This window comes from Nilaparvata lugens, chromosome 5 (genome assembly GCF_014356525.2).
Source record: "Nilaparvata lugens isolate BPH chromosome 5, ASM1435652v1, whole genome shotgun sequence".
NCBI classification, from domain to species: Eukaryota; Metazoa; Arthropoda; class Insecta; order Hemiptera; family Delphacidae; genus Nilaparvata; species Nilaparvata lugens.
Window position 1 is genome coordinate 3,507,211 of NC_052508.1, and position 22,009 is coordinate 3,529,219.

The following is a 22,009-nucleotide window of genomic DNA, read 5'->3' on the forward strand; positions in this document are numbered from 1 at the left end:
AATTCCTTCACAGATAATACGATGTTTCTGGTATTTATAAGAGCAGTCTCTAAATTCCCTCTTTTGCGAATAAATTCACAAAAAATTAAGGCCTTCCGGCTCGCAAAATTACTGGGTTCAAACCTCAGCTCTAGCTCAGTGGTAGAAACATGAATTTTATAAACACAAATAATCACCATAAGGTTCAAGGACCAGGGATTGATAATTCTTACCGCTGCTTCTATGAAGTTCTTGAAGAATACCAGTAAGGAAATTAAAAGAATATTTGATGACTGATTATCAGTAACCATGTACCACTAGAGAATAATCAGGACCAACTATAGTTGTTTCTAGTTGATTCTTAAAACGCTCGTCGTGAATACAAGTATTCACCAATATACCCTTTCAAAATTCCTTAGAACTTACAACGCCAGTTCTTGAAGCTCTCTGGATCCTTATATGATATAACTGGAACCTTATTACTATAATTTCTTAATATGCTTGTTCTGGCTGATAAACTGAATATCATCAAAGGATGATAAATATTGAGTGCTTTGAATAAGGTTAATATTATTTGATTCAATAATTTTAAATGCTGCTAAATATTTGGTGATATTAAAACAGCTCAAACTATATAACACGAGATGAACTAGGATAAAATAAATTTCTATGATTTGTATGCTGACATAAAACACAAAATATATTCCCATAAAACAGATATGCATAAAATATTCAATAAATCTGTAATTCACTTAAATAATCTACTTTTAAAATCTGAATAATTATCACAGGCTTTGCTAATATTCACAATAATGAATTTCAAATTCATAAATATATTATATTTAATACTGGTACTTAGACTTCCAATCAATATAAAATTCTGCAGATAAAAACCTGTTCGGTCTATAAGTTTGATATGATATGTTTTGTTCAATAAACAAAATTAATATTTAATAAATTAATATTCGAACATGAGATCTCAGGGCTTTTAATATGAATTCGGGCAGTGCATGGAAGTAAGCTTCCTACATATAATAAATAAATTTATAAAATGTTCTTGTGAACTATGTGATATTGTTCAACACGTGGTGACTTTTTATTTTAACTCTAATTAATTGGAATAGCGCTTTTTTATTAATTATTACCCCACTGAACGTAGACAAATGAGCTCATTTGGTTTGACTTATCACTCACTGACTGAAGTTCTGGATGTTCTCGTGGATTGAATTAATTATTTCCAATAATTAATTAGGTAGGCTCCTTTTCGTCACTGCTGGGCTAACGTGTGATCCAGATTTTTATAAGTTTCTTTCGAATTAAAGCTATTTTTATGGGAATCTTTACAATTACGAACTCCTTGACAGCACTGAGTTCACAAACAATTAACATTCAACAAACATACATTACATTTGAAAAAGGGTTTGGCTTAATAATTCATTAAAAAATTTTTAAAAGGAATAAGAAAAGACCCTAAACTCCATGTGCATCCTCTCGGGTTGGGATCTTAAGCCAGAAGAAAGAGGTTTTCAGAAAAATTTGCTTCTTCCTAGAATAATTCTATAAGCTACTCTCTGATTGGCCCTCAATTTAATAGACTCAATACAATTGGTTGCCTTGGGAATCAGGGCTTCCTCGGCTTTATAATAGAAAAAATTAATAAAAGAAGTTTTTTATACAGATATATGGGGTATTTATCTTAAATTGAATTCATAAATAAATCGTAACATACGATTTTAATAGATAATACATTTAGTTTTTATATGAGTTTTTTATACTCTTGATTTATCATGCTTTTTTAGATTATAATAAATATTATACAGAAATAATAGCTATTTGTATTTCTACACATCGACTTCCTTTAGTATACATAATATATCCTTTATGAGTGAATTTTATATGATTCAACCGGTCATATGGGTTGATCGAATAATCAGCTGATTCATTCAGTATTGGTTCGGATAATTATCGATTTATCCAAGATCGACTAATTCTTTTCAAAACGTAAACAAGTAACTCTAACCTCAATGTTCATGCATTTTATTTTATTTTTTATTTTTGTAATCCGCCAATAATAATTATGCCGCTTTATAATTTTTTGATTTTACCAATGAGTTCTCATAATTATTAAATCACAATAATACATATTTTCTTATCGTTGTTGATAATGCTATTACTCCTAATCACTAGTAATACTTGATTTGAGTTGATTTACTCTTTAGATAGGTCTAACCTTCTTTCCAATTTTATAGTTCTATTACATTTTATTGGCTCATTTAGAAATATTTGGTGGTTTCGAATTACCACGTGACAATGTAAATACTAAAGGTAACAAAAAACGAATGCTTTCAGGACATATTAAAACCTTTGTAGTTCTGGATAGGTTTTATTAGATACACTAAATAATCATGAGTTGAACGTCAATTGAAAAGCATATATTCAATGTAATTAATAATTTTAAAGACAATATAAAATAGGTAGTACAGTGAAATGAAACAGACACTGTATTCAAGAACGTAATTGACAATGGCTTAGACTAACTTTAAATGATAGATCAATAAGTCTGATATGAAAAATGTAAAGTACAAATACTTGCAATACTTCCAAAAATATTGGTAAAAAGTTGTGTCTACAAATGGGAATCGCGACTTTAGAATAAATAATTCCAAGTAAACCCTGAAAAGGTCAAATAATAATTAAACAAACAAGGCAATTGAACAAATAATGAAAAATGCTGATAATGATTCAAAATGATACAGAATACTTATCAATGCATGAAGAGCATGAGATCCAATCTTGAATTGGATGGGCAGTACATCGAGACCCCCTCGATGATACCGGACGATGGTGGAGACCTGGATGGACCCACGAAGTGGAGCGGACCAGAGCGAGCTACCGGAGCTGGACTGGACGGCGAGCCATGAAGAGCGGCGACTTGGATGACCCGCAAGCAGGACAAGAATCAATCCGAGCAACAGACTCCGGACTGGAATGGTGACTAATCAGGATAGCCAACAGCGATGGCTCAGTGGTGACGACACAGGAACGGCGGCGACACAGCGATGAGTGGGTAATGTCAGGTTAACTATTGTCAGTGCAATACGGGCAAGACTGACACAATGACGGTGTGACACAGTTGAGATATGCAACACATAAACTTGAAAGTAACGTAGCTGAAGATTCACTGAATTTGAATGAACCGTCCAAAAGTTTAGGCACGGTGAATGAAGTGCAAAGTTAATTGAGTTGGCTACGGCCAAAAATCACAACACTGATGCTAAGTGAATGTCTGAATAGACAACCATCCAAATGCTTGGCATGGTGAATGAAATGTAACAAATGTTCGTAGATCACTAAAAGAACTGGTTGAAACTGATACACCATCTAGGTGGTAGACATGAAAATTGCTAATACTTCGATCTAGCAATGAATGATTAGGTAGCTAGTTGACTAACCTAACAAAACGGATACAGAGCAGAACGTCTGACTGCACCGTGAAATGATGAGAGTGTGATCTTGGAATGCAAGCAACACACCAGTAATAATGTCCCGCGAGACCAGAATTACTTCAATGAAACGAATGAATGCGAAATTGGGCCTCAAGCCCTACCACAAAATGCCTACCGCAAATGAATGTTCAGTTCAATCATATAACTTGTTGCTGAATGTTGAATGTTCTGGAAACTTGATTTTCATAATCAGTAATATAAAAATGATTTGAGTTCTCACACTGAGAAGTGAATAAATTTGGATTGAAGATAAAAATTCGAAATAATCGTGACGAATGAAACGTGCTCTGACATACCAAATACTGATGATTGAAGATATTTCACAAACTAACGAACCGAAAATACTGAAACTTTATCGAAGCACTGGAAGAAACATTCTACGTTGAATAAACATGAATTTAAAACTTGAGAATTGAAAATTTTGAATTGAAAGCGACGAAAATTGAAGAACGGAAAAAAGCTGATGTGAACTGTTACGCCATTGCTGTGTGGTGTGAAGAAGAGACAAAGAGAAGCTTGCACGAAACTACGAAGCAATGAAGCTAACGTAAGCCACGTAGTCGTCTACGTCGATGGAAAAAGTATGCGTAAAAAACGTCTAGACACGGTAGAAAAATACTCCAAAATAATATTAAATAATACCAAAATGTAGAATAAAATTAATGTACAAATGTAGCATGACAAAAAACTGATGTAATCCGTGAACTGCAGAAAACACAGTGAAAGTGGACCGATGACAAAGTGACTTGCGCACTAATGCGACAAGTTGGGACAAGAACACAATGCATAGTGCGAAATCTGACACATGAGAATGAACCAATAAATACGACCTTGTGAAGATCATAATTCTTATGAATACTAACTTCCACATCTTTGTTGAGAGAAAACTCACATTTGCTTCATTTGTGAAGTTTCTTCATGAAGAGTGGAAGTATTAAGAACTTTCCTTTACTAAAAAATAATGATGAGTAGTATTATTTTATCACAGGGAATAGACAAGTTCATTTTTGAGCATACTATAGAATGTAGATGAACACCATTATGCCCCTAAGTTCATTACGTACTGAATTTGATAGGAGCCTGGGATGTGTAGTTTGAAAAATGGAAATTAATCATAAAGTGAGTGAGTCCCTTTGTGCAGGACTTGATAATGGCCCTTGATGATTGCCAACAAACACATGAATAGCAAAGAATGTCAAACAAAATTCAATATTAATTTATCGCCTCGAAACTTCCCTATTGTCCTGTTCCTCTGGCGTATATAGGCTATTAAAGTTTATCACAAGGCGGGCCACTTCATTAGTTTGTGGATGTCTGGCGTTTATTGTCGCAGGAACGAACAGACGTCAGTGACAGAATAAGTTTTGAACATGTCGCCAAAGCCGCTGAAAGGAAACCTCTATCCAACCGCCCCCCTCCAACCAGTCAAACTCACAGAGCTAAAGGGACAATGGACCGTTGCTAGCAATATTAGGACCGCTGCCGCAAATTGAGAATAATGACAGCCAACACTTGCCCAAGTGCTCAGCCCTCAGCCGCCTCTTCTCCGCCTCATTCACTTGATCAGTTTCAGGCTCATCAACTCCTCTCCAATTAGTGCCACTCAATATTGTCAACTTTTGATTACTGGCTTAGCTCCGTTATGGTAACTTACTGGTGGAGTCATGATGGAACTGAAAACTGTTAATAATTAATATTGTTTGAATTCAAAAGTCTCAAATTTCTATTGATGAAATGACTTATAAAAAATAGTATCTGTATTACTTATCCACCTTTTTATTGCTATTCTACTCTACTTCTTTCTTCTAGAGTCTCCTGTGATTCAACCTCTTGCTTTCTCAAGGCTGTTGCACAAACTTTTAATGTAATTCTTAACCTCGATTAACTGGTGATTAAAGACGTCATTCGCTTCTGTCATTGTATCTATTCTCACATCGTCTATACATATTGTATCAATGACTCAAAATGTTTCTATCGTGCAAAGTTTTGTTTAGTGGCATCGAACTTCACCGCGACTGTTCGCATCTTTGTTACTCGGTCTGTGCTATCTTTTGCCATCTCTGTTATTATTCATCTCACGTCTTTCTAAGCCACGTTTACACCAAAGTTGTCAACAAACTGTTTCTTTTCCCGCCCTCATGAATTCTATTGGATTGAACACATGATGTGTGCAGGAACTCATCAATTATTCCAAAATCTGGTAGAATTTATAAGGACGGAAAAATTAAAATTTTGAAGAATCTTTGGTGTGAACGTGGCTTGAGGTGTTTCCTAGCCACCTTGTTCATTCCAACTGACTCCTCCAATTCATCCTATTATGATACTTCATTGTGGAACAAAAAACAAAATAAAATGCTATCAACTAACTTGACGACTTCTGCCAAACTTCTATCAATTATTTTTTATTTTTATTTATACATTGAGAATCACAAAATCACAGTCAAATATGGTCAATACGGAGAACAGCTAGAAAAAAATTCAATAAGAGCTTGTCTCCTATTCCCCGTTTAGGATCTTCAAGGTTTTCTCTTACTTTATCTCTATGAAGAAATAGGTATGCTAACTCATAGTTATAGCTTGAAGTCATATTATTAAATGTGTGGTTCGTGTTGTAAAACAATCTAGTTAGATGAGATTTTCATTGGAAAATGATTTTTGCAACCTGACAAAAATCTAACCTCATATGAGAGGCTCTTGTTCTATTGAGAATGTCGATAGAGTTTATTGAATTATTCATATTTTATCTGTGTTGTAATATAAACAAATACATCTATTGACAGTTATATTACCGTTTCCTGTTCAGAAACTCGTCACCAGTACTCAAACTATGGATATTTTGGTGTCGCCAAATAAGTATAAATGTTAGAAAAAATATATTCTCAGTTCTAAGAATATTACATCTGTAATCTGTATTTAAGAATGTTTTTGTAAGGCGCAAAATTTGTTATGTTTTGATTTAGATACAAGTTCGTGGGCGAAGAGGAGGCGGTGGTGCGGTTCGGTTCGGCGCTGGCGCCACTTGAGCGGGGGGAGGCGGTACCTGGCACCTACTGCAGCCGCAACTTCTACGAGTGCTACCGCAAGCGGTGCCGTCTGCAGTCGCCCAACTACCCGGGCATGTATCCGCGCAACGTCACCTGCTACCTCACCCTCCGACAGAAGACGGTGCCCACCTGCAAGCATGCCATGATCTCCGTCCGCCAGGAGAGCTCGCACAAGATGCAGATCAAGAGAGCGGTAAGTGTTCTTCAATGTAGTTCACAAGTTAACTTTGTATGTGGCAATATAAATTAGTAGCAATATAGTAGAAATATATATAGTAGCAATATAAATTTGTTAGCAATATAAATATAGAGCAGGGCGTTTAATTCAGATAATGCATTTCAAGGAAGCTCCAGAGCCAGTAAACATACAGATCAAAGGGCGGTAGGTGATCTTTAATGTAGTTTACAAGTGATATATAAATGATCTATTTCGTCTCATGGAACTTGAAGTGTTATTCTATTGATGAAGCTCCTTCTAATAAAATACATGCATTTCAGTCATACTCAACAGTTAAGAATCATACTCAGTGTTATAAAAAACATTTTCAAACAGTATTTCTAGAGTCAGCAGGGCAGGAAGCTCTCCGATTGGCTGATTGGGTTGATGCCTAACAAACCGCCTGAAAAAACACTTGTATGATCGATTGTATTACGCTTGTATGATATCTCCTACATCAGCCTTTAATAATCAATATTCTCAAATTCAAATGACTAATTCCCAACTCATACATGATAATATGACAATCAATACAGAATAACAAAAATATGTAGATAACCAGCAGTTGAAGTCACATTTCGGTTCGAATCATGAGAAGTTCAACAAGTTGGTAAATTCTTAACTGGTGGCAGATGGAATCCGAATTCTCAATTACGGAATGCTCGTTCCCTGGCTAGTCAAACAGAGCCCGATGAGATAGAGACCAGCGATAATGATACAGAGTCAGTTCTGCGCTAAGAATCAAGTGCAAACGTTCAACATTTGTAATATTTGGCTGTCAAACATTTGAGTAGGAGCCGCAAGTACAGTATGAACAGCTTATTTTATTCAGCAGCACACTCTGCTAGCAAAACGAGAGCAACAGATGGCTGAAATGATTTCGAACCGCAGGCTTCATGCATTCAAGAAATGAGCTTTGTCCTACCCACCGTGAATTTTCAACAACACGAGTCTCTTCCATCGTCCGTAACTTTCAAATTACAAAAGAGATCATATGAATTTTCAAATGAGCTCCGACTTCTCTGATGCCTCAATCTCGCCAGCTAGAGCTTGTTGAATATTTACTCACGTATATGGAGGATAGTGTGAGGGTTTACTGTTGTATTCTTGAGACCAGCATGCATTGCTATAACAACGAAAAGTTTTTGTGTGTTTGCTGACTGCTGACGATAATGATCATATGAGCCCTAGGCTTGTGCTTGGGATATTATGATGCTTATAGGTGAAATGAATGAATGGTTTCCAAATCACTGGGAAGTGATTTTAAAGCTCATCTCTGCCACTTGGTTGATCCAGCCTCAATCAGTAACTTTCTTGAAGGCAGTAATCTGATCGATTAGATATCATTCTAATGCAGTTCACATCCATAAGAGATTCGATTTACATAATGGTAGATTTTAAATAGTCGTCCTACATACGAATCTATAAACGATGACAAACATACTAACAAATAGCACAATACTTACAATAGTATGTATTACCATAGAGAAACAATAGCATAAGTGGATATCCCATGATATAGGGCAAACATGTCGCAATTTTTACTGTTATCTCAAGCCGATAGTCCAGGTAGTTCTTTCCCGTGAAGCTATGTGACGCTGGTAGTATCTCATATTGTGTCGGCCATACACTCTCACCCGGCCAAAACAGTAAAAATCTACACAAATCGACAGTAATCGGCTTGAGTTAACAGTAAAAGTTGCGACATAAACGCCCTATACCATCGGATATCTACTTACGCCATTTGTTTATCTATGGTATTACGTTCTCAATCTCAACACTATACATGACACCTCAATAAAATTCAGAAAAACATGGGAACACTCAATGATGAAAAGAGATATTATTTAAGATTTGTGATAAATAACAAAAAAAGCAACCTAACAATTTGAATACTCCTAAACCAATTTGAACTTTTGCCGAAAAAAACTGAATAATCTCTTCTTCATGATCATTAGCCCAGTTAATTTTCTCTATCTTCAGTATCAAGAAACTTTTTGTACTCTGAAAGTGACCTGTAAATAGTCGGCGGAATAGCCCTCAGCGAAAGTTCCAGAATAATTAAGAGGAATAATGTTGAATGATATGATTTACAGGATGTTGCCCTGCTGGTGGACTGGCTTTGTCGTTATTTGAACTTTCATTTGTGATTATGTTGTGTATTTCTCTCAGAGTTCTTCAACTTCTTGCTGTTGAATTCACTTATTTTATGCTACTGTGACTTTAAGCAAAGAGGATGAGAACCACTAAACTTTTCAAGTACGAAATTTTAAATCACATCCAAGTACGTGATAATATGTCAGGAGGAAGATGACGAAGAAGCAGATATGAGAGACTAAAATCAATTCTGAATCAGTAAGATCGTTTCTTTTAATCTAATTTTTTAAAAACAGTAAGCTTCTATTTAATATACATCCTATTCTCCCATGCGTTCATGTATCGCAGGCTCTTATTATCACATTTTAGTTTCTTCTCAATATATAAATTCTATTCTCCTATGCTTTTAGGTATCGCAAGCGTCACTGTCAAACCTGAACCAGACGTCGGTGGAGCTGCGCGCTTGGTCCGAATGCACGGGCGAGCGCGACCACTTGATCTTCTATGACGGCGACTCGACCAACGACCCGGTGCTGGTGAAGTACTGCGGCGGCGACTGGTTGCCCCGTGTGGTGTCACGTGGCCCCCACATGCTGGTCGCATTCCACTCGTCGCCGTTCTCCGTGCCGCTGCACTCTGAGACCTCGCCCTCGCCCCTCCGCGGTTTCGAGCTCGATGTCGACATTCTCTTCTCCGACTCCAACTCACTCGACTACTCGCGCAGCTCAAGAAAGTCAGTGCATATTCACCTCACATTGAAATCTATTATTGTGTTTCAGATATACTAATCATAATGTAGTTACTATTTGAGTTTGAATTTTCCTGACATGTATGAATTTCTGTTTCTTTTCACTATTTCAATTTTTCTAGTTAACATTGATTGATTGCAATACTCAAGAAAGTCAGTGCATATTAACCTTACATTGAAAAGTATTATTGTGTCTCACATATACTAATCATAATGTAGTTACGATTTGAGTTTGGATTTTCATAAGAGTAATGGAGTTTTTTCAGTTTTTTAACATCTCTTACTGCAATATATTGTGGAATAAATGAAAAATTTCAATCAATAAATATTATGATTTTGTATCTTGAAATTTTCAAATAAGTGCGATATTTCTCGAGTTTTCAATTTATTGTTTTCTTTGGTACATTCATTTATTCTATTTCTCATGTCATTACGTCAACCTTCAAAATCGAACATTGCCAAAAACCGAAAATTTGTGACGATAGAGTGACAAAGAAGTGATGTGTGATTTCATAAGCTAATAATACTTTAGAGTTTAGACAACAAAACATTTTATCAAAATTTGAGAGAGAAATAATACAGGCTAGTTTTCCTCCATGGTCATAATTTTATTATGGTTATAGTTTTTTACAGTAAATGAATAAAAAAATAAATAATAAGTACACAACTGTGGTGCTTGGATTGACGATAAAGGATTCGTCGATAGTAGAGAATTCTATGTTCACTTGTATTTACATATTACATGTTATTACATGAAAATTGGAAATCGAAGTAGCCTTTCTCCAAACATTTATCCTGTTATTCACGACTTGGTTTTTCGGCATTGAAGCTTGAAAATGGCTCTAAAACCAAAACATGTCGGGAATAATGGAAAGTATATGTTAAAAAAGGGCACTTTGATTTTTAATTTCTATGTAGAGAATTCTAGTCTTTTCTCAGACTTCAATAAACTGTATTACTCATCACTTTTTGAAAGCTGTTACATGTTTGTTCCTTTTGGTTCCATTCGATATACACTTCACTCCCATTCCTTACCAATTTCTAGTTAGCATTAATTTTCCCTGTGGGTGATCTGAAGAATCATTCAGCGTGACTGGACACGAGCAATCAATCAAATTCAACATATATGGAGTCTCTCTCTGATGGAGTATTCATTTTTGGTTTTACGAGTACAGTATTTATAAAAATTATGAAAGGGTGGATTGATTAAAGATCTCCATTAGACACAGATCCCATTGAAAAGACTCACACCAAAGTAGATGAGTTGAATAATAATATGCCATAAAATCAAGTGAGTGTATTACCATTATTAGCTCCTATCAACAAAGTTTAATTCGAGAGGAGTTTTCATTTTGTAGAAACTTACCTCCCTGAAACCACGCTTCCAAGCCAAAGTTACCCGTTATGCATCACCTACATTTTATTTCCTCTAGACCGAAAACTTTCTCTGCCATCAATACATCTGATGTAATCAGTGAGAAAAATTAATATAGAAAGCCATTAGCTTCCGGAAATGAATTATTGGAGTGGAACTGAGAGTGTGGACGGGAGGCTTAGTTTCACAATGAATAAGTTTGGTTATTGTAGACGGTGTAGTTGAGAAGAGGCAAGTGAGGAGCTCAGAGGAAAGGTGCGTTGACAGCACATCGATCATTACCGCAGCTGCAAACAAGTTTGCTCCCCCATCCCCCACTTTTCTAATCTCGAAATGAAAATATCCTCCTCCCTTCCACCCCTCGTCATTTCACCAATACACGGCGTGAAAAATTCTTGTAATCTCCCGGGTGTACTTAGAGTGACACTCACCAAGTTTCTCAGGATTCAAACTTACACCTGCAGAAATTGCTAGATATACTTCTATAGAATCGGGAGCGCAAAAACACGGTTATCCCATACTCGAGTCTCCATCTAATTGGAATTCCATTCTGTGTGATGAATTGCACTTGCCTTACGATGTTTCAAATTGAAAAAGATTTTGTATTGTTTTAGAGAATTTTCAATTGATAACAAGCTCTCTTAAGATAAGTGCATAGAGCTTAGAGGAGCACATTATTCATTAATGAGAATTGCTATATTAGACTAATATTTTCCCTGCAATCCTAATCTCTGTTTAGATCCTGCCATACCCAAGTTTATCCTACTTGTAGATTCCACTCCACAATATGAACTGCACTGGTCTCAACTCTACAGTATTTAAAATTTTGTCAGAATTTTCTGTCTCATAACTCATTCATTTTGTTACTATTTTCAAGCTCATTCAAATCTTTGTACTTATACATTAATCATGCAACTAATTACATTATTTCAATCGCAATAGTTATTTGTGCAACTAGTGCGCAAAGTGACAGTTTGCTGCACCGAAAGAAACGTTTACGCTCGAGCCGTAGGCGAGGGCGGAATGGTTTCTTGAGTGCAGCAGAGGAACTTTGCGCACGTATTTCACATTAAGTTTTTCCTACAGTTACCATTGAATATGAAAAGTGGGTAATTATGGGTAAAATTGCCTGAAATCCATCAAATGTATATCTGTGTAATTTTATTATTAGTGAATAAAATAGAATAATGTAGTAGTAAATGGATGAAGGCGGCTGTCACTCATGTCGCTGTCATCCACTGTTGTCCACCGCCTCAATATTCTTATAACGTGCACCACAGTCATAGTTACCAACCTAATTTTGATTTTGCTGCACTGGTGCTCCATATAACCTACTAACTATTTTGTGTTGCCATGTTGCAAATCTGAAGTGCAGAAAAAAATTTTCCCGCACTAAAGCGGAAAAGTGATTCTTTGCGTTCTGTAATCAGTGCAGCAATGGCCACTTTTCAAGGTAACTGTAGGAAAAATTACTACTTTTTGAAAACCGAAGCTCTAACAAAGTGCTCACGAATGGAACAATCTCATTTCTCATTTTAGATAACGAGATTTCCATATCTGAGCAGTTTCATTTACTCTATTTGAATGAAAAATATAGACATTCTGTTTTGTTCTAATGTCGGTCAGAAGTATACCTCATGGAGCCTCATACGTCATTCACAGATTCCACCGAGTCCCTAAAGAAAGTACAATTCGGATTTTTCACCTCACAAACCCAATTATCTACCTATGTTTTCAATAATTCCAGCGTCTATTTTCTCCAAATGAGATTACAGAGCAGAGTGCGGAACTTTTTTGATTGCGTGATGAGATAAGTATTCTTAAATAGCTGTTACAATTCTGAAGGAGGATTGATGTTTGATAATGGTCGGGTGCCCTGTTCTTTACAGTCGTTTCAGTAATTCACGCACCATGTTCTCTAGTTCTATCAAATTTATACGATTTCTGGGAACCTTGCTGTAACTGTAATTGGGTACGCCAATTGATGTATATCATATTATGGTCCACACATAATAGTTGTAAGGAAATTATAAGAATTATTGATTCTGGTTCTGACTTCAATCTCGAGAACACAATAGAACCCATTTTCTTCATGAACTACCATTAACAACTCGAATTTTCAAGAGTACAAACAAATGTAGGTTACCTTTTTTCTTCAGGGCTACTTTTGAATATAAATAAAAAAAAATCTGAGTACCCTTTTTAAAATTATTTCATCTTGACATGTTTTGGCTATATAATGCCATTATCAAGTGATTCAAAACTTTTCTTATCTCGATAATAGCATTATATGACCGAAACATGTCGTGACGAAATACTTTTAATAAGGGTACTCAGATTTATTTGTATTCATATTATGTAGGCTATTTACGATGCGAATGTTGATAGTCAACTCTGCAGATCTTTCAATCGTGCAAATAGATACGTTTAATGTGAAGAAACTTCATTCATGAATACAATATATTTGACCAGTGCTTACAATTTATCAAAAGAGTATCAAGCTCATTTTGATCTATTATTAAACCGCAAAGTAATACAACACTATGATTGACATTGGATTATGCAGATGAAGATATTGAATTACATGCTATTTGAACTACTATTATTTCATTCATGAAACAACGTCAAACCCAAAAATATTTTTCAACAATGACTTTCACTCACTCTGAACTGCCAGGTGAGACCGCCTGATAATACTGGCTTAGTTCTTGTCCATGGGGTACACTTTTTGGGATAGGGAATATGCGATCACCGTAGCCATACCACGATATGTGTATGTGATTTATGAGATAATCAAAAGTACGATCGGTCAGATTTTTGAGAAAACCCGAAAATGACCGCTGACGCGAGAAAGGCGTTGCCCTTCAATTAAGGTCAGCAGTTTTGGTGTTGGGGCAATGCTGATTTATGGACGCAGCTTACCACCGAACGAAACGCTCTGGGGAAAAGCAAAACAATCGGCCAACCGACTTCATCACTTGCAAATTTCGCCATCCACATGATGATGATGATCATCATCATCATGATCACGGTGATGACGGAACAAAGAAAACAATTTTTCAGGCCTTGTGACTGAGCTGACGGCTGCTGGGTGGCAGCAATTTCAGTGCACGCTTAACTTCCCCCAGTCGGTGTTTAATTGCTATTCACGCTCGCAGCCGCAGCGGAGCCGAGCCCGTTGTAGTTATTCAACCGAAATTGCAATGAATATGAGCCATGGAAGTGTATTTGATGACGACAATTTTATACATCGATGTTTTGGAGGCTGTGGACTTATTGAGAGCCAGGAGAAACCGAGAAAGAGTAACCCACAGCTTTTCAATTGGATTTCACCTTTTCCTCATAATGTGTGCTCTCTTTATTAAGTCTCAAATGTTTGCAATCTCATTATCTTGATATCAGGCCTACTGTGTATTTTCTTCAACTTGTCTGGCCTATTGACTTTGTGCCGTTTGCACAGTAGACGCTCAATCTCAGCTGGTTGTTAAATAATATCAATATGAATCACATTATGGCTAACGGAACTTAACAGTGATATAATCCAGTTCAAACTGAAATTCCGTTAACTAACACTGTGACACTGTGCAAATGGCCCTTAATGCTGTGAGTATATGTATTTTCTACTCAGTGAATTTATCACTTTTTCATATTAAGGAGAGCTCATGAAAACACCAGTGTAGAGTAAGAAGATAAGAACCAAGTGCAGACAATTGAATATTCTCCCAAATGAGGTTACCATGTCCTGGGAGGATTTACAAAATATAATAGATAAAAGGAAATGTCAAAAAACAAAACAGAAAGGTCCAATATTAAATATTCTGGAAGTTTTTTCAGTTAATAATTATGATTCAATCGTTTGTACTTTTCATTTTAACTTTGTTGTAGTCTGGACATGTGGAAGTACAGTGTCACGACCACTTGTCAGAGCTGGTCACGTCCACGTGTAACACTGTACTTCCACGTGTCGAGGCTACAACAACTTATTAAGTGTTCCGTCATGAAAAACAACATCAATTTGTATCTTGACTCTTGTGACATTCCATGTTGCTAAGCTTGGATTTGTAACTGCGACTTATTGAATGAAGCTGTAGATGGATTCAAATAAAAGGATCGAATTGTGGAAATTCATAATAATATTTAAATGGAGAGTTTTATTAGATTTGATGAATGTGTTGACAGATGCGAGTTCTGGGTGAACGCGTCGCACCCGGACACGGAGGACGCGAAGGGCCGATCGCGCGGTCGTTCGGGCGACATCCTGAGTCCGCGCCACACGCTGCCACCGAACACCACCTGCACGTACCGCTTTGTCGGCCAGCCGACCGACCAGGTGTGGCTCTACTTCGCCAGCTACTCGCATCAGCCGCTGCTCGGCAACAGTTCGACACACAGTTCGGCGCACAACTGCTCGACGCGGCTGCGGATCTGGGACGGCGGCGGCGGTCAGCTAATGGCCAATCACTGCGGCGCGCCGCGCCTCTGCGACCACTCGGCGCTCAACAACGCCACGCGCATCACGCGACCCTGCGCCGCGCATGAGAGCTACATCACGCGCACCTCTCAGCTCACCGTCCAGCATCACTCCGACGAGGGCACCGCGCTGCATCCCGCCACCTTTCGCATCAGGTAAGCTGCTGCATCCCTACACTTTCATATTGTCATCCCTACACTTTTAAATTGTCATCCTTGCACACACTGTCCACCATTGGAGGTAATTGTCTGATGTACAGGATTAAAATGATTCTGATTATGATCATTATAATAATTAACTAATAATTGATAACAGTACTATGTTGCTTGTTGTTATGATTATCCATGATTTTTGTACTACAGTTATAGAATATAAAAGAATTATCATACATCTCATTTTTTTGGAAGAAAACATTACGACCGTTCAGAACATGGTAAACTTAGGCTGTTTCAGCTACAGAGTTGGGGTACGCGCCACCTTAGTCCTCCGACACACCCAGAACCTGACAGGAGTGGACAGCGACTATCTCATCCATCGACACCGTACGCCAGCGACAGGGAAACACTGTTTTGAAAGAGTCTCGAATTGGCGTGTGCGTTAGGCGCCAAAACCGGACACTTTTACATCCGTACAGAAACGACAAAGTCAGACACATCGAATCTCTGACACTTCATAAAGAGTTGACTCTAACAGCTAATGCGCAGCTAACAAATGAACAATCCTTTCAAATTTCATGGAAATCTTTTTGCCGCGTTCTGCCTTAAGTGAAGAACAAAAAACATACATAAAAACATATAACCATAAAGAGAAATGCTAAAGCATCTACTTGAATCATAGACCTCACTTTGCTCGGTCAATGTAAATAGAATATATTTATAAATTACACTCAAGACTAAAACAAATATTCAAAGACACTAATACACAAAGACTCAGCTAGAAACGTACTCATGATAGTTTCCAAACAAAATCTTGAGAACCTTCTTCTGAAAAACCTTGTGAATTAACTTTTCCGATTCCATACAATTACAAGTTGAAAACTATGTATGAGTAGAAATGATCATAAACTGATCTTCTAAACGATTTCCAAGTTTATTATTTTTACATTCATAGATACGATATCATTCTCAACTTACCATGAATGATTGGGAAAGAAACAACAGTCTTCAAGCCCTAAACTGCTCCTTTCCCAAATTTTGATAGAAACTAAATTTGTATCATAGATCTTGTTTATCATCACTCATCATACTAACAGCTTATCCTTCGCAGATGCCTTTAAACAGGAATGTTCAGTCTTGCGCCTTGAGTTAGTACTGATCTGCTCACTAACTTGTATGTTGTAAGGCTATGAATAGTGCTGCGATGAGGTGAGAGTTGGGAGCGGAGAGCGAGAAATGCACGTTGGTGTAGTGAAAGCGTTTCCAGGAATATCAGTGATAAAGTTGAAGAGGATATGTCATTTAAACTGGTACTTCCATACTCAATGATCGATCATATTTCAAACCACACACCCTCTTCTGCTTTTCAACATATTCCTGGAACGCTTTCATCCAACAAACTTCCCTATCTATACATCCCACTCTCACTATAGATTTCAATTCATTACAACGTTTCAAAACCATATAATTGATTGAAAATTAATCAGACACTCCTCTTTCTCTATTGTAGTTATGATTTTCAATAGTACAGAATTATCAAAAACTCATGTCTTCAGTACAATGTGAAACAGTGGAGACTGCATGCTTTACAGGCAATTGCATACAATTTTATAGAAAAATGAGGAGGGAATGTAATTCCTTATCATATTTTATTACAATCGCTTGAGAAGTACTATCACTGTTCTACTACAATTTATTACTCAAATCAAGGAAAACGAGCCTGTAGCTAATACCATCTATTGGTAAACTTCGAAACTATTCAGCGAAACAGTTGGTCTTCATTGCTCGCTTGTGGGCGTGGCTTGTGACGAAGCCTAAAGAAATCGGACCAATTACAAGGCGTCAAGTATTTGGAGGCGGTCTGACCGTATTCGATTGGCTTTAGCTTCAACGATTGTTGTTCGAAACTACATCTTGAAAACCAATCAGATTTATGAAAGTGATGCTTATCTGAATTTCCACTACTATAATATATCGTTACTTTCTTTCAAATTCCAGGCTGAATATTCATTTATTTTCCCACGCTATTAAACTGTCAGCATTCCACAATATTATCGAGTTCATGTGTCATTCATATTCTCACATTTCAAGGAAATTAACATGCATAACCCGAAAAAGTAAGGTTTTGTGAAAAATTCCATATATTTAACAATTTCATTGAAATTGTAATACCATTATCATTGAAATTATACTATTCAATATGCATTCCTGATTTATTTTCATCAATATTTAAATGAATTTTTTAAAACGTAAACGCATGTAATTGAATAGATTATTATTTCAATTTTATTAGCCTCCTTTTAAATCCCGACATAGAATTCCCCATCAACTCAATCAATCAACTTGAACTTAATACGAAAATCCGGAATTTCAATATTCAGAGCAATTGAGGCATGGATGGCCACAAGAATGGTCAGTTTCTTGTGCATCTCTATAATAATTATTCTAATTCCAACTTTCTCAAGTTTTTTCTGGCATGTAGCTTTTTATTGGATCTATTCCCAATAGGTCATCTATACAACTTCTAAAATAGAACGAGTCATAGGCTACTCTTTTCCAAACACAGGAATAATAGTCGATTTGAATCAATATTCTCAATTGTATTACCAATTTGATACTTGAACTGAAAAAAGAAAACAAATTGAAAAGTCTACTTGGCATTGACAGTGCTTGATAGATTATGCCAATTAACAGTGTTTCAATTAACAATTGAAAATAGCTCCATTTATTTGATTTTTGAGTTACAGAAACATTTCTATTCTGAATACTAGGAACTATTCTAAATTCAAATGTTATCTTATGATCCAATTCTCTAAAAATGTTATCTGTATCATTGAACTGTATAAAATAAAATGAACTGAAATATTGGAATCATATAATACTGATTGATATGTCAATTGACAGAAATATATGATTTCAAAGATGACTATTGCTTCATACCTTCATTTAATCACAGAGAAGAAAAAAGAATTCCTTCTACTTTGTGATTTAATGGATTTGTGTTTCAGAGCTATTATTCTATTGTATTCAATTTGTGTTCTCAGAGTATTCTATTCGTGCTTTCTTTACAACAATCCCATTCTGGATTCTCAATATTTGGTCTATTATAGATACGAATTCGTGGACACACGGTACGTGGGCGAGCCGTGGCCGGGCCGCAAAGGCGAAGACCCGCCGCCACAGCCGTGCAGCCGCGTGTTCCGTCGCTCCAAGGCGGGCAGCATTCGGCCACCCAAGGACATCTTTCTCTATGGCCGCGGCGGGGCCACCAACCTCTCCTGCCTCTTTCGCATAGAGGCCGCACAGAACGAGCGCATCAAGCTCACCATCTACAACGCATCGTTCGGCGAAAACGCTGATTGCTCCACCGAAACTGATCTGCATACTGGCAGGTACTTCCAATTTCAACTGTCATTAATTCGTTTATTCGTCATAAAAACACAAATTACAAATAGTTTCTTCAATGCTTTACTTTTCCTGATACCTTTTCCACCTTCTCAAGGATTGGAGGTTTTCCTAGTAGTACATGGATAACCATAGTTGGAAAACTCATCAATCCTCCCACCTTTTTTGAACCACTATTATTCTATTTTGTTTTAATGAAATAGAAACACACAGTTTTATTTGGTACATCACCATGGATTATGGTTAAAGATTATGGATTAACGGTTCTGCAACATCGACAGTGACTCAGTCGAGTTTTTTTTGTTTTATTGTGATTGCTTGTACACGTACAAGGTAAATGATACAAATGAACAACAGTTTTTTTTGCATGTATTCATTTGTGTGTGTGAATATGAATATGAATCGAATTGGAATAACTGGGCAAAGTAAAATACATTCCATATTTTGTAAATTGGATAGATATAGATAAAAATACAGAGTAGAATACTAGAGTCAGTTTTTTCAAACTCCGATTAGCCATAATGAAAGACGAATGTATATAAAATGATCAATATTTCACCAAAAGTTACTTACACTCATTATTATTCTTCAACATAATAATTGGCGTGAAGGTTGAGGCATTTGTCATACCAGTGGACCAGTTTATGAAAATCCTCTTCATTAAATGCTACCGTCAAATGAGTTTATGTTAGCTATGACAAATGGAGCTCCTCGTTAGTTTGCAAGCTCTGCCCTCAAAATCATGACTCGAGTTTGAGGAAGAGGTATTACTAGTTACTATAGTGAGGTCCACGTTATATTGGCAGTGTGTGATTTGCGATGGTGCTGCTATCTTTGTCTATCGTTCAACAAAGCAGATGGCGCTATCTCTTCTACGCATTGCGATGTTGCCACATCGTTTATCAATAATGTAGAAACTCAACTAATTGACAAAATATTTAATCTCAATCATGAAAATTTATTATCACATCTTTAAAAAATATATTTACTTGACAAATAAGATATGATTAACTATTTTCAGCAATAATGACAGTAAAATTCATCAGATATACCAGTATCAGCTGTTTGGGTGGCAAGGCTGAGATCTAGCAACCCTTTTCCCCTATCTTCCTACACTGCCATTATAACGTGGACCTCACAATAGTGACCAAGTCAGTTTTGTATGGTGGGTCATCGAAATTATCCCAGTTGATTTGCTGGAGAAGCCGTTTGACCGAAAGTCACAGTTTCACAGAAACTGCACTGTGAGGCCGAGTTGTCATGATCACGATTCCGAACGTCCAATGTCTTTGATTTTCTGACAATGTTCACGCAAAATAATATTTTGATGATATTATCATCAACTTGAATAGAAATTGAAGCTTAAAGCTTAAACTTGAATAATTTTCTTCGTTAGTTTCATGCTGAACTATTGTCTTCTTATTGCAAATATGAATAACACTACGCAACTAGCACTTGGCGGGAGACTCCAATGAGGCGGCCATGCTTCGGGGTCTTTTACTCGACAACAATCGACGATCTGGCCGCACCGATCACAGGGCGTTTGTTGGGGATGACAGGCTGTTCAGATCTGTGCCCTCCTACCGCTTGTCTGTGTCTTATGATATTTGACTGGAGGTTGGAAAAAATTACTCTTATAAACAAATCTGCATTGAAATAAGATCAGATTCATTTTAAACTTTCAGCATTGATTCAATTTAAATTCAATTAAAAGCAGTGATTCTACGTGTAAGTATTGATGAAATACCGAAACCTGATTATAAGTTAGAAGTAAATCTCACTGAAGCCTGCAGTCAAATTCAATCAGGTTTCACACCAAACATTCAACATTGATTGAATAGAACGAATAGTAGAAATAGATTGCTACCTAAAAGTAATTCGGACAGACAGTTTAAAATGAATTTCACTATTTCCTGCATTGAAATGCGATCAGGTTTCGCATCATAATTTCAGCATTGTTTCAATTGGAAGCATCAAATTCAATCCATGCCAAATGCTGACTGTTTCAGTTTGAAGTGAATCGCACTATATAGACTGCTTTCTAATTGGATAAAGTTTTGTGATTTGATTAGAGAGTTTTGCATGGTAAGTTGCAATTAGGAGATGTTGCAATTCCATACAACTCGTGTTCCAATCCACTGATTCATAAACGATTCATGAATATTCATACTATTTGAAATTGACTGGTAACTGACGATAAATTTTGAACGAATTCAAATTTGGTTTTAAGCAAATTACTGTAATATCGTACAAAATTACACTAGCAGCATTTTCAATATAATTATTCCGCAAAAATTTATTATCATTTTTCAATTTTATTGGAACAACCAATATACATGGACATCATCAACACATGGTGACAATGCAAAGTATTTCAATTCAATGTGGTGGCCAATGAAAATGAATAGAAAACGATGGTAATGAGGATTTCGATTCGGAAAAGGATTCGTGACTACATGAATAGAAATGGTCTGGTTTTGTTCAATTAAAAGGATTTTAAATCATGTTCTTTCGATTCTACTCTCATGACGCTACTAAAATCATGATAATCCTGTTAGCGGTGGCTCAATATGGATTTCCATTTCCACTTGATATCTCACTTCATTCCATCATACACAAACAATGCTATGGAAAACATACAATATAAAAAGCAAACCTTCACTTTCTATCTGGTCTGGCCAGAGAATTCGAACTGTAGCGCCAAAATCCCAGACTGCAGTTCTGCCAATAGCAGGCTTGTTTGCGCCAGCGCAGATCGTCCTGCTGTTTTGACCTTGTCGAGTTAAAAGCCCCAGTCGTTCTTGTCTTGTCAGCCCATTGTCTTGTTGCAAGACCGAATTTGTATTTTTGTCATGTAATTTCGATCGGAAATTTCTTGTAAATAATTGTTTGAGTGTAGTGTGTGTGAATTATGAATATAACAGCGTAAATAGTGTTGAATTGAATTAATTTGAATCGGATTTGAATTTATAAAGAATCCAGTTTGAGCTTTGTTCGAAACACAGTGTATGA

At 36.5% G+C, this 22,009-nt stretch overlaps 1 protein-coding gene across 1 annotated transcript in view; it reads left to right on the top strand.

Moving 5' to 3' along the window:
- LOC111043470 overlaps window positions 1-22,009 on the top strand; it is a 149,531-nt gene that overhangs the window by 110,643 nt on the left and 16,879 nt on the right. Inside the window, 4 exon segments of the mRNA XM_039429342.1 lie at window positions 6,446-6,722; window positions 9,254-9,576; window positions 15,146-15,592; window positions 18,703-18,984. Of these exon segments, the coding sequence (XP_039285276.1) occupies window positions 6,446-6,722; window positions 9,254-9,576; window positions 15,146-15,592; window positions 18,703-18,984 (1,329 nt within the window).